Here is a 13,780-nt window from a genome sequence, read left to right as displayed (position 1 = left end):
GTATTGGAGTAATTTTATGAAGCTGACCAACTTGGCTTTACTGGTTAGCATCAGCTGCACGATTACTTCTGGAGAGAAGTCAAGTCTGCTGTCACACAGTGTGTAAATGCATACAGAGCACTTCCTCTCCTACACATTTGGTTTCCATTTATGGCCCGTGGCTTCTGCTGTGTGCTGAGGGTTATGTATCAAGTATTACCTTTTGCTGGTTGCAAGGCTTACATTCAGCAAACAAATTCTTTGGTATGTTTGAAACAGGATGTGGGCCTTGAGGCATGCTGCCAGCACCACCATGAGCTCCGTGCATACTTGCCAAGATTGCACACTGGATTGGTGGTCTTACTATACTGGCAAAAGCACATACAAGTTTTATCTGTATGCAGTCAGGCTGGTACAAGGGTATTATACAGCCTAAGAGAATCTTCAACTCTGTGCCCTTTTCAATTTACTTTCAGGCTTCTGTCGTCTTCCCCCCAAACACCTGTAGTGAGGGTAGGGGAAGCGCAATTCTGCAACATCCCCCCCCCCCCCCACATACACACCCACCTCCACCTCCACCACCAAAACTGGGACCCCCTGATATTTCTTCTGACAACATGTACCCCCCTGCCTTCTGATCACTCCTACCCCTCCCACAGAATCCTGGTGGCTAGTGGGCTGGGGGAGATCAGATCAGACCCCCCAGCTCAAGAACCCTCCCCCAATGACAACCCTCCCCCCATACCTTTCATCAAAAATCAGGCAGGAGGGAGGCCCACTCCCTCCTACCTTGCAAGGCCACCTCTTCAAAATGGCTAGCCCTTCCCCCTCCTGGTGCATCCTCCCCAATCAAGACCTTAGGCAACTCCTAGTGCATCACTGGCACACACGGGGAGGGGGGGCACTAAGCCTGATTGGCTCAGGTCTGGGAGATTGGAAAGCAGGGGAGTGCGCTTGGTGTCTGGGGTGTCAGAGGGAAGGGAAGGTGTGCACAAGGCAAAGGGGTCAGAAAGGCACTGGCGCCACCACCAAGATGGTGCCTGGGGCGGACCGCCCCCCCCCCTATTAATACTACACTGCTCCCCCCAATTCAAGAATTTCATAAACATTAGCAGTCCATCTGAGAATAAACTTATAAAAAAATGCATAATTGGACATTAACTTGTAAATATTTTACAACCAGCTATGCCCTGGAGTTGACTCTTGGGGACTCCCCGGATTGTCATTGCCTTCTCCTGAGGCACAGAAGGTTAGGTGGCTCACCCACGAGCACAAGCGGGTGTTGTGGGATTTTAACCTGGGCCTTCCAGGTCCCAGCCCACTGCCCTAATCACCAGATATTAGCATGCCAGATATAAATAATGAAGACAATTTCTAAAATGCATCTACCCAGGTAATGCATCTACCCAGGTAAATGGTCCATTTAAAAAAATTCTCACCATCCCTGCAGGTAAAAAGATGCACTGATAGGTCTCTGAGGGGTTTCTACAAATGATGTGCCGTGTGGATCTGCACATAGAACTCTGGCACACAACATATTAAAATTAATTTAATGAGGTTATTAGCTATTCCAGTGCGATAGATGAGACATTCTAGACAAGTGGGTAGTGTCCCCATGGCCACATACCATCTGCAGAAGGAATCGAGTTCAGATTTTTCTCAGTTACTCCTCTGTACTTCTCTGAGCTCCTTATCTCTACCTACAGTGTATCCCTTCTGCACACGTGCCTACAAGAGTGTGTTCGTTCACTCCACATTTTATTATTTTATTCAGTGTTTTTAGTCCTTATTTCTTCAGGATTCTTGTGCTTGGAGCATTTCTTTTATTTTGCCTGCATTGAGAATACACAGACTTTTGTCTGTAGCTGACAGGCCAATCCCGGTGGGTAACTGTTAACCGGCCTGCTCAGTTTTCTGTGGAACTCAGGGCCGTCCCTGAAGTCGTCTTACCGACTGTTCAGCAGGGGTCGAGCCCTTAGGAGGCTCGATGGTGTCTTGCAGGGTGCCACTGCATCTTCTCACCTCTGCCCGTCCCGGGGCGACAGTATAATACTGAGTGATTCCAATTACACACTCACCTTAGGAAAAGAGTATGCAAAATTATCCACGACTCAATCAATAACCTATATGGAACAATAAGGGGACTCTAAGACTCTGTGCGGCACCCGGAAATGACATCAGCTGAAGAGCGGAGCACGTTAAAGTTGTTGCTCACGGAAGTGAAAAGCTAGAGGTACAGTAGGGGGGGCGTGCATGCATAGTGAGGGGTGGAGTAGGAAGAGGCGGAGAGGAGGAGGGGTGCCAGAGCCCCCACAAACATGGCACCCAGGGCGGTCCACTCCCCCCCACCCACCCCCCTGTTATGCCACTGGTTCTGGGTTGACTGCAAATGCTTTTTGCTGCTCCCTAGAAACTGGCACCCAAGGCAACCATCTAGTCTACCTAATGGTTACACCGCCCTTTTAGCATATAAATTTGCCTGGTTTCACATGATGCTTCCACATGATATACTAGCCAGAGAAAAGAGAAATAAACACTGCACCAACAAAGCTGTTTTAGGTTAATGCTGATGGTGGAAAATCTTTATATGGAAAGGCACATAACAAGGTGGCACATCTTATTCACTGGAAACTCTGGTTAACAAGACTAAGAATGTTATAATGCCCCTGTATCACTCCATGGTGCGACCTCACCTGGAGTATTGCGTTCAGTTCTGGTCTCCATATTTCAAGAAAGATATAGCGGCACTAGAAAAGGTTCAAAGAGTGACCAAGATGATAATGCGGATGAAACTTCTCTCGTATGAGGAAAGACTAAAAAGGTTAGGGCTCTTCAACTTGGAAAAGAGACGCTGAGAGGAGATATGATTGAAGTCTACAAAATCCTGAGTGGATCAGAACGGGTATAAGTGGATCAATTTTTCACCTCTCAAAAATTACAAAGACTAGGGGACACTCGATGAAGTTACAGGGAAATACTTTTAAAACCAATAGGAGGAAAAAAATTTTTCACTCGGAGAATAGTTAAGCGCTGGAACGCGTTTCCAGAGGATGTGGTAAGAGTGGATAGCGTAGCTGGTTTTAAGAAAGGTTTGGACAAGTTTCTGGAGGAAAAGTCCATAGTCTGTTATTGAGAAAGACATGGGGGCTACTGGGCTTGATGGACCATTGGTCTGACCCAGTAAGGCTATTCTTATGTTCTTATGTGTGCCGCCTGAGATTTCAGGTGTGCCGCGAAACACCAGGGAGGAGGAGAGGCACCGGCGCCGGCTGACTGCCTTCAGGATGTGCCTCTCGCAGCGAGGCACATCCTGTAGGCAATCAGCCGGCACCGGTGCCTCTCCTTCTCTCCGTGTGTCTTCCCTTCTGGCACCCCTCATTGGCGGCTCAGGGCCAGTCTGGAGGGCCTTCACACAAGTGCGTGACATCATCACTTCGATGTCTGCACTCTTCCGAATGTCTTAAGCCACAGCCACTAGGTTTAGTGTGCTGCAGCTTGACAAAGTTTGCGAGACACTACTGCAAGCATTACATCAGTGTGCTGGAAAAGCATTGGGATTGTGACCCTAAGACTGTGTCTCTCAAATTTTTTTTAGCTCTGGCACACTAAATAAACCAAATGTTTTTCACAGCACATTATAATTGAAATTATAAAACTGGAAAACCATCAAAAAATTAAACCTGACAGCTATTTATTTAAAGTTCTTTAAGCTATATTTGGGTAATTGCCACAACGGTGAAATTAAAGAAAATAGAATTGCTAATTAATGGTTACTGCGGATGGGCAGACTAGATGGGCCATTTGGTCTTTATCTGCCATCTGTGTTTCTATGCTTGTTTTTTCAGTGCAAATTAACTCAAAACACGGCTCAATAGTTGACAAGCAAACACACATTTCATCATCCACCATCTGCAGTCATTCTCTTTCTTTATTTAATTTCTGTCAGAGCTGAAAATCCAAGCTCGCAAAGATAAAACAATCCAAAAGATAACAAAGCCTTGGTTGCTTTGTTGCTCAAGTTAGGATAACTACTGCATAAAAAAGAAAACTAAAATTACTTGCCATTAGTTTTCAAAGACCAATCACGTCAAAGAATGCTGCTTATCTGGGCGATTGTATCCTTATGCACACAGACGCTCATAACATTGACAGACTCTTGCATGCGCAATGTACATGTTATCTAATCTAGTGTATACTTATAAAGGGAATTTTTAAAAATAAAGTAAAATTCTGGAATCTCTCATGGCACATCCAGAATTTCTTTGGGGCACACCACTATGCCTTGGTACACAGTTTGAGAGATACTGCCCTAAGAGAATGTGGAAAAGGAAGATATTATCCTCAAACTGACTGACTAAAAGCTGGATTCCGGAAAATCAGATATACTGTAATAGTAAAAGAGAAAAAAAAACACCACAACAGCATTGATTATAAAGGTGTCTGTCCCAAATGAATACTTGGTGAATCTCAGGGAAAGAGGAAAGATCCTCAGGTAAACAAGAAACGCAGGCCAAAACTAAGAAGATGTGGCAAAAAGAAACAGAAATATTTCCCACAGGCTTGCTTAAAAAGAACTTCCAGCACACCTGAATAAGTTGCCTATACCTCAGTGTCCCGAAAAACTTTCTCAAGCTGCGGCACACTAGAGGTAGTGGCTACAGTTCGAGGCACCCGGAAATGCGCGGGCGTCACCATGACAACTTCACGCCCATGCGGGAGAGTGTGGCGCAGTGGTTAAAGCTACAGCCTCAGCACCCTGGGGTCGTGGGTTCAAACCCACGCTGCTCCTTGCGACCCTGGGCAAGTCACGTAATCCCCCCATTGCCCAAGGTGCATTAGACAGATTGTGAGCCCGCTGGGACAGATAGGGGAAAATGCTTGAGTACCTGAATAAATTCATGTAAACCGTTCTGAGCTCTCCTGGGAGAACATAGAAACATAGAAAGATGACGGCAGAAAAGGGCTATAGCCCATCAAGTCTGCCCACTCTACTGACCCACCCCAATAAGTCTGAATGCTAATGACCCAGTTCCTTAACTCGACTTCGTAGGGATCCCACGTAGATGTCCCATTTATTCTTGAAGTCAAGCACGCTGGTGGCCTCGACCACCTGCACCGGAAGCCTGTTCCAGTGATTCACCACTCTTTCCGTGAAGAAATACTTTCTGGTGTCACTACTAAATTTCCCCCCTCTAAGTTTAAGCGGATGCCCTCTTGTGGCCGAGGGTCCTTTGAGAAAAAGGATGTCATCTTCCACCTCGACACGTCCTGTGATGTATTTAAATGTCTCAATCATGTCCCCCCTCTCCCTGCGTTCCTCTAGAGTGTAGAACCGCAATCTGTTCAGTCTCTCTTCGTACGAGAGACCCTTGAGCCCCGAGATCATCCTAGTGGCCATCCGCTGAACCGACTCGACTCTAAGCACGTCTTTACGGTAATGTGGCCTCCAGAATTGTACACAGTACTCCAGATGAGGTCTCACCATGGTCCTGTACAGTGGCATTATGACTTCTGGTTTCCGACTGACGAAACTTCTATTGATACATCCCATCATTTGTCTTGCCTTGGATGAGGCCTTTTCTACTTGTTTGGCCGCCTTCATGTCTGCACTGATGATTACTCCCAAATCTCGTTCTGCTGAGGTTTTAGCCAATGTTTCTCCATTTAAAGTGTAAGTTCTGCATGGATTTCCGCTACCGAGGTGCATGACCTTACATTTCTTAGCATTGAATCCCAGCTGCCATGTTGAGGACCAGTTTTCCAACGCAAGAAGGTCCTGTGTCATATTATCCTGCAAACAGCCTTCACTTACTATGTTGCATAGTTTGGCATCATCGGCGAATAATGTTACCTTACCCTGCAGCCCTTGTGTCAAGTCCCTTATGAATATGTTAAAAAGGAGTGGACCCAGGACTGAGCCCTGCGGCACTCCGCTGGTCACTCTCGATGTTTCAGAGAGGGTGCCGTTGACCACCACCCTCTGATGTCTATCACTAAGCCAATCATTGACCCATGCAGTTATTGTTTCGCCCAACCCCATCGATTTCATCTTGTTTAGAAGCCTGCGGTGTGGGACGCTGTCAAAAGCCTTGCTGAAATCCAAGTACACTATGTCCAGAGACTCTCCCGAGTCTAGCTTTCCTGTTACCCAATCAAAGAAGCTGATGAAATTGGATTGGCATGACCTACCCTCAGTTAATCCATGCTGATTAGGATCCCTTAGATTCCCTTCATCCAAGATCGTGTCTAATTTACGTTTAATTAGTGTTTCCATGATTTTACACACTATCGATGTGAGACTCACTGGTCTGTAGTTCGCAGCCTCTGCTCTGCAACCCTTTTTGTGCAGAGGAACGACGTTAGCTTTTTTCAGACAGGTCCCGAGACGCCAGTGAGGGGTGTCAGCAGGGAAGAGGGCCAGAGAGAAGGAGAGGCTTTGGCACTGGCTGACTGCCTACAAGACGTGCTCTCACCGCAAGAGGCACTTCCTGTAGGCAGTCAGCCAGCGCCTCTCCTCCTCCCCAGTGTGCCATAGCACACCTGAAATCTCAGGAGGCACTTAGTGTGCCACAGCACACAGTTCGCGATACACTGCCAGACCTGTTACATCTTATGAATCCAGAGAGGATCTCTTTTCAGCACAATGCAAATGCTACAGCGAACATTAGCAGTAAATTTGAGGATGATCATACTCCACACACCCTTGGCTTAGGAGTGACGTTGTTTTCTGTCATTGCATGCACAAAACTAATCCCCCCCCCCACACATACACACACTTTTACTAAGCCACGATAGAGTTTTCTGCCCCAGCCCGGACCACTACATGCCCATTTGGAGAAATTGCCCCCTTAACAATCTACTCCTAAAAATGTCTTAGCTAAAGCGGCCCCATGACTGAGATGGTATAAGTGCTGTCAATAAAGCGTAAAAAGCAAATGACTTGAACACTCTAGGGAAGAATTTTCACCTTGTGGCACTAAACAATTGCTGGCTGAGCTCTTCCAAAAGGAAGACCAGATGATATAATTAAATTCTCTCAGGAACAATTTCCAGTAGCTTTTCTGTGGTTTCAAGTCTGGCTTCTGAACAGAGCACCATGCAATTTTAAAAATTCAACACAGTGGTTAGAACAATGGGCTAAGAACCAGGGAGACCAGGATTCAAACCTCACTTCCTGTGCTGATGCTCTTCTTGTCCCGAGACATTTAACTTTATCTCCCCTCGCTTCGGAGATCCTTTAACTAAGCTGCATTAGACGCTAATATGCACCTAACGCAGCAAAAAATGGACTAACACAGCATGTGCTAAAGAGTCACATGTTAGTTTTTGCATGTGCATGCACTAACTGCACACTAAATATTTGTTTGCATTTTTTAGGGGGCAGAGCATAGGTGCGCATCTATATTACTGCATGCTAACTGGCTAGCACACTGTAACTCAATAGCCCTTAGGCCCAGATTCTATATGTTTTGGTTTATTAAAATTTGGTATCCCACAATTTACAACAGATTAATGCGGCTTACAAAAAACAATTAAATCAATTAAAACAAGAAAAGAACGCCATTATCAGTAGGAAAGACCTAGGGCTCCTTTTACAAAGGTGCGTTAGGGCCTTAACGCGCGGAATAGCGCGTGCTAAAATGCCACGCACGCTAGCCGCTACCGCCTCCTCTTGAGCAGGCGGTAGTTTATTGGGTAGCATGCGCTATAGCGTGCGCTAATCCAGTGCGTGCGCTAAAAACACTAGCGCACCTTTGTAAAAGGAGCCCATAATCTAAATACTGAAGAGAGAAAACAAAACCACACCTCTTTTTGTTGTGGTCTGCTTCAATCTAAAAATTACCTCAAATTAAATGCCAAATTGTAAAAATGAGTTTTCAACATAAGACTTAAATTTTGGAAATGAAAGTTCACTTTGAATAACTTGGGGAAGTTCGTTCCATAAGAATTGAGATAAAAAGAAAAAAGCAGAACTACGAATTAATTTGGTAAAGGAAGTACCAGTCTCAAAGTCAACTGACCATAATATACGTGTTGGAGTATATGGAATGGTTACAGCAGCCAATTATGGTGGAGCTACATAATGGAGAGCTTTAAAAGTCTGATAAATAATTTTAAATTTAGATCTATCATGTACAGGCAACCAGTAACTTATCAACAAAGAAGTAATATGATCACATACTTTACCCTTAAATAGAAACCTAACTGCTGAATTTTATAATGTCTGTAACCTACGTAAAAGTGCTGCATTGATTCTACAATACAGTGGGACCTGGTTTACGAGCATAATTTGTTCCAGAAGTATGCTTGTAAACCAAATTGCTTGTATATCAAAGCGAGTTTCCCCATAGGAAGTAAGGGAAACTCGGTTTGATTTGTTCCACCTCCTCCTCCCCCCCCAGGCTACCAGCGCTGCTCCATTCCCTCCCCCTTTGAGGCCACCGACGCTGCTCCATACCCCCCACAATCCGGCATCCTCCCCCCCCCCGCTTTTATCGCCCCCCTCCCCTGCAATCCTACATCCTCCCCCATCCCAAGCACCGAAACGACATTCCTTACCCCGATTGGGCACCAGCACCAGCACCAACGCACAGGACATGCCAGTGCCCGAAGATCCTCCCTCTTCTGGGCTGGGCGGTGCGTTGGAGATCCTCCCTCCTGCCTGTGCTGGGCTGGACTGGGCCTTGAGCATTTCCGCATGCTCAAGGACTTCTGGTCTCGCTCTCTCTGAGATTTTGAATCTGAGAATCTCGGAGAGAACGAGACCAGAAGGCTTTGAGCATGTGCAAATGTTCAAAGCCCAGTCCAGCCCAGCACAGGCAAAAGGGAGGATCTCCAACGCACCGCCCAGCCCAGCCCAGAAGAGGGAGGATCTTCGGGCACCGACATGTCCTGTGCATTGGTGCTTATGCCGGTGCCCAATCAGGGTAAGGGATGTCGTTTCGGTGCTCGGGGGGATGTAGGATAGCGGGGAGGGGACGCCGGATCACTGGGGGGGGGGGGATGCCGGATCGGGGGGGGTGGCGCTCGTAAATCGAGTCAAATTCGGTTTCCGAGGCGCCGATTTTGCGAATGTTTTGCTCGTCTTGCAAAACACTCACAAACCAGTGCACTCGTAAACCGAGGTTTGACTGTATATTGAATTACAATAATCTAACCTTGATATTACAAAGGCATGAATAAGTGTGTGAATGGAGTTAAAATCTAAGGTCTTACTGACTGAAAGATATGTCTAGCCAGTAATAGCCTTTTTTTAATACCCGCCCTATCTGCTGTTTAAATGATGCCTACTATAGTTACGTGCCTAGATTGGCGCGCCTAGGCAATCTAGGTACCTAATTATTTAAAAGGATTAATTGGCACCAATAATTAAAAATTAGCACCTCATAATTAACTTAAATCTCACTTAATTGCATAGTAGGCACCTACCACTTTTTTTTTATGTTCAAACATTTTATTGAAAGAATAACGTAAAAATACATATATATTATACAGAATGATATTCATTACAAATGATTTCACAAATATTAAAATTGTAATCCATATATTATATAAAATTCTATCATTCCTCCAAACATTTTATATAATAAACCATAATCCCCCCTATCCATTCTCCCCATTTCCCTCCCCTCCATCCCATAATCAATTCCCCTCCCTGGATGAAAGTTAACAAAAATAAAGAAATAAAACAAAGATCTGGAATGTAATTTAGACAACCTTCGCTTCAGTGTAAATCATTGAGAATTAAACTTCTTGCTCTAGGTGAAAGGTTTTGAATATAAGGATCCCAAACTTCCATAAAAAGACGAGTTCTTCTAGAAGATCGCCAAACCTCCTAACTCTCAAATAAAAGTAAACGATGCAACTGGTTCCTCCAATGCCAAAAGCTTGGAGATTCTTTCTGTAACCAAAATTGCATAATACATTTATGCCAGTGGTCTCAAACTCGCGGCCCGGGGGCCACATGCGGCCCGCCAGGTACTATTTTGAGGCCCTCCATATGTTTATCACGTTTCAAGTTTATTAAAATTTTGATATAAACGCAATATCAAATATTTTCAATGCGTATAACAATAAAAAAAATTTTGGGGGAGGACAAAATAAAACAATTTAAACAGGTAAACATACAATTGATGTACACAATTAATTAGTGATACATAGGGAAAAAGGAGTGAACTACAATTGTTAAAGAAAGTAAGAGAACATTTAAGGAAAAACAACATCAGGAGGGTAATTGAAAATGTTTTACAAATAAAGCAAGGTCTAAAAGTGAAAGGGAGAAGTTGTGACCTATAAAACAGTTTCTTGATCATATGTCTCTTTAACTATAAATAACAATATTATTATTAAGACTTAGCCAAAAGGAAAGATTTATAAACTATAAAGAGTTTTACCTCATGCAAAATTGTCATTTTTCTGAGGCCCTCCAAGTACCTACAAATCCAAAATGTGGCCCTGCAAAGGGTTCGAGTTTGAGACCACTGATTTATGCCCAATCATACATGTCTTCTGAAACAAAAGATATTTCCTTTGACCACTTTAAGGTAAGCACTTAGTCCAAAGCATCTACCAGAAAGCGTGCATGGTTAGGGGAAGATCATAGGCATATTTTTCATGCAGGTGTTTGTTTTGACTTAGGCACACTCATAAAACGGTACACCTAAGGTTAGGACACTTACTGATGTCTAGGCATAATTCTATAAAGTGTGCCCAGCTTTTATAAAATCATGCTTCAGCACCACACTATTTGGTGCCTAAGTTTTAAGTGACATTTACAGAATTGGGCCCTCACTGCCTACATTTAGCTACACGCTAATGGCAACATTAGCACATGTTCATCAATGAAATGAATACAAAAATCGAAGCTTTTACGGCCGCGGTAAAAATGATCTTGGCGTAGGGTTACCATAAGGCTCCAGAAAAAGGAGGACAGAGTGAGACATCTGGGCTTTACTTCCATTGAAAGCCATGGAAGTAAGGAGAACGGATTGTGACATCCGGGTTTTACTTCCATTGGAAGTAAAACCCGGATGTCTCAATCTGTCCTTTTTCTGAAGTCATAAGGTAAACCTACCTTAGCGCATGGGAAAAACCCACATAAGAGCACACTAAGACCAATTTTTACTGCAGCTTTTTAAAAGGACCCCTTTATCTCCCCTTGCCTCATGTACTTAGGGTTTGTTTGGGGAGGGGGGTTTCAGCTTTGGCGGTGCCTGTGCCTTATGTTCAAACATTTTATTAAAAAAATAGAGTAAAAATACATATAAATTATACAGAAAGATATTCTTTACAAATAATAAATAATACACAAATGTTAAAATTCTATATTTTATATAATATATGTTTTATTTTTTTTTTAATATAAAGTGGCACTACTGATTAGAAGCACAGTGAATGCCCATGGGCTTCTTTGCATTTGGCGCATGCTAACTGGTAGCGCCACTTTGTAAAAGAGGTCCTTAGATTGTGACTCTTTGGGTCTGTAAACCACAGCTTGCTAAAAAAAATAAATTAAAAAAAATCCAAAATTATAACTGAAGAAATCCTACAATTTTATAGATGGTTCTCCTGAGCAGTAAAACCAAGTGCTAGCACAGAATCTATAGACTGTCAGGCCCCAACTTCCTTCAGCAGGATAGAGCAGAGTAGATCAATGCTTGCAGAGCTGCTACCTCTGCTCTTCAGGAAGGAGACACCCTCCTGTTTGGCCTTTTATTTTAATGCATTTCATCAAGAGCTGGTGGCACCTGTCTCTTCCCTGCATTCCCAAATATGCTTCTTTGGAGATTCTGAATGCTAATACGTTAAAGCCTATTCTCAGAGGAGGAGACAGACAACAGCAGGGGAAAATTCCATTCTTAAAGAAACACAGAAAATGACAGGGGGGGAGAAATCAAAACATACAGCCAGCCACCTGAACTCTCTCTTTGCTTCTGTTCTGCTATGGTTAGATACCTGAAATTTGGTATCCAGAGCAAGCTCGATGAATGGATTTATTGTTCAATAACCCCTCTATAAAATGCTCACGTGCTGGACTGGGGGACGGGGGGGGGGTCAGTTAGCCTCCCCAGACCGATTATATGAAAAGTTAGACCCGCTGTCCCTTATCCACAAAGCATCTCTAGGCCCTTCTGACAGAAGCTGGGCCTGCGGCGAAGCGGCCACATCTGTTGATCAGGCATCTTTCTCCCCAGACCTGCACCCGCCTTCGCTCGACGCACAGACACTACGCTGCCCTCGAGCTTCGCTGAACAAGCCAAGAGCCATGTGTAGTAACCCCGGCACGGCTTAAGCAGGAACAGATGGACAGGCGCTCGCGCCGCCGTTATTTCTCTGCAACGTGACTGACGAATCTCACCACTTACACAGGCGTTTCTCCCATTTATCAGCTGTGAAGTATTTCTTTAATGTATGCGCATACTGCCGGAAATGAAAGTTGCTAAAATCAAGCATTCCGTATTTATAAAAAAAAAAAAAAAATCAACAGGATTGTTATGAATTGCTCAGATTCCCCATCCCTTGGGAAGAACATGCCCAGGTAATCTTTAGCACACACGACTGAAAGACGCCACAAATACGAGCCCTGCTATTTCAACCAGTCCATTCATTAGATGCTAAGCCCAGAGTGCAGACCCTTAAGACTGGGTCTCAAATTTTCCCTTGAAATGCACGAGCTACCCGGTGAAACGCTATCCGCTAGAAATCCTTCAACTGAAGCGGGAGAAGCAGCCGGGGGGGGGGGGGAGGAAAGCGCGGTGGGGTTGCACACTGCGCGCTAACCCGGGCACAGCCACCGCCCGCAGACGCCAGAAAGCGAGCCACTTACCGCGATGGCTTGCAGCCGCTCCTTGTGCAATTCGGCCTCCGCCATCCTGGAGGACACTGGGCGAGGCGAAGAAGAAGAAGAAGAAGCGGCGGTCGCCCGCAGGCGACAGTTGCAGCCGGCGCGGAGGGACTCTGTGGAGCGAGTGGAGCCCGCCTGGGACGCCTCAGGGCGCGACGGCGAGGGGCACTCGGGCAGCGCCTGCCTGCTTCACGGCTGCGCGGGCTGAGCGCATCTCGGTTGCTGTCGCGCGCGCCGTGGATTGTGCTTAGCTGACTGACAGGACGACTCGCGTGGCGGAGATTTCCGTCTCGGCTCAGTGGCTCCTCCTGCAGAGCGCCCGAATGGATGGCGAGGCCTCCCTGGTCGAAAGAACCTGTGTGGTTCCTGGGGGAGGGGGGAGGGGGCGGAGTGCCCTGACTGGCATCCTGGGGTGGACTGTTGCTGTATGGGCAAAGGGGCTGCCATTTCCTAAGCAGAGAGCCCATCAACTTCTTCTGAAATCTCTGTGCAGTGGGGCCTGTCAGCACCTTACAGGGCCCTGGGCAAACTTTTCTGGCTCAGCTCCCCATGTTAAGACCATTTATGTGGGGGTAACATAGTAAATTTATTTATTTATTCAATTTTCTATACCTTTCTCCCAGGGGAGCTCGGAACGGTTTACATGAATTTATTCAGGTACTCAAGCATTTTTCCCTGTCTGTCCCCACCGGCTCACAATCTATCTAATGTACCTGGGGCAATGGAGGGGGATTAAGTGACTTGCCCAAGGTCACAAGGAGCAGCGTGGCCTTGAACCCACGACTTCAGGATACTGAGGCTGTAGCTTTAACCACTGCGCAAATAAAGACCAACATTCACATTCATTCTCAAGGCAACAAACCAATAATTATTGGTTTTACTTGCTAAATTTCAGTATAAGATGTCTTCCCCCTCCCCGAGATAGGCAAGACCTGTACTCAGATGGTTGGAATGTGG

General features: G+C 45.3%; 1 protein-coding gene across 2 annotated transcripts in view; it reads right to left on the bottom strand.

Annotated features, from left to right (window-relative positions):
- The window catches only part of PALM2AKAP2 (PALM2 and AKAP2 fusion), a 484,740-nt gene extending 471,578 nt beyond the window's left edge, over positions 1–13,162 (bottom strand). Inside the window, exon 1 of one of the 2 annotated variants that reach the window (XM_033925871.1) lies at positions 12,806–13,162. In XM_033925871.1, the coding sequence (XP_033781762.1) occupies positions 12,806–12,850 (45 nt within the window). In that variant the 5' untranslated portion in view covers positions 12,851–13,162. The remainder of the gene's footprint in view (positions 1–12,805) is intronic. The other variant, XM_033925880.1, reaches the window with a different exon arrangement.
- Between the last annotated feature and the right edge of the window lie 618 nt (positions 13,163–13,780).

This window comes from Geotrypetes seraphini, chromosome 1 (assembly GCF_902459505.1).
Source record: "Geotrypetes seraphini chromosome 1, aGeoSer1.1, whole genome shotgun sequence".
NCBI lineage: Eukaryota > Metazoa > Chordata > Amphibia > Gymnophiona > Dermophiidae > Geotrypetes > Geotrypetes seraphini.
The sequence above is the reverse complement of the archived record's forward strand: the minus strand, read 5'-3'. Positions and strand labels throughout refer to the sequence as shown.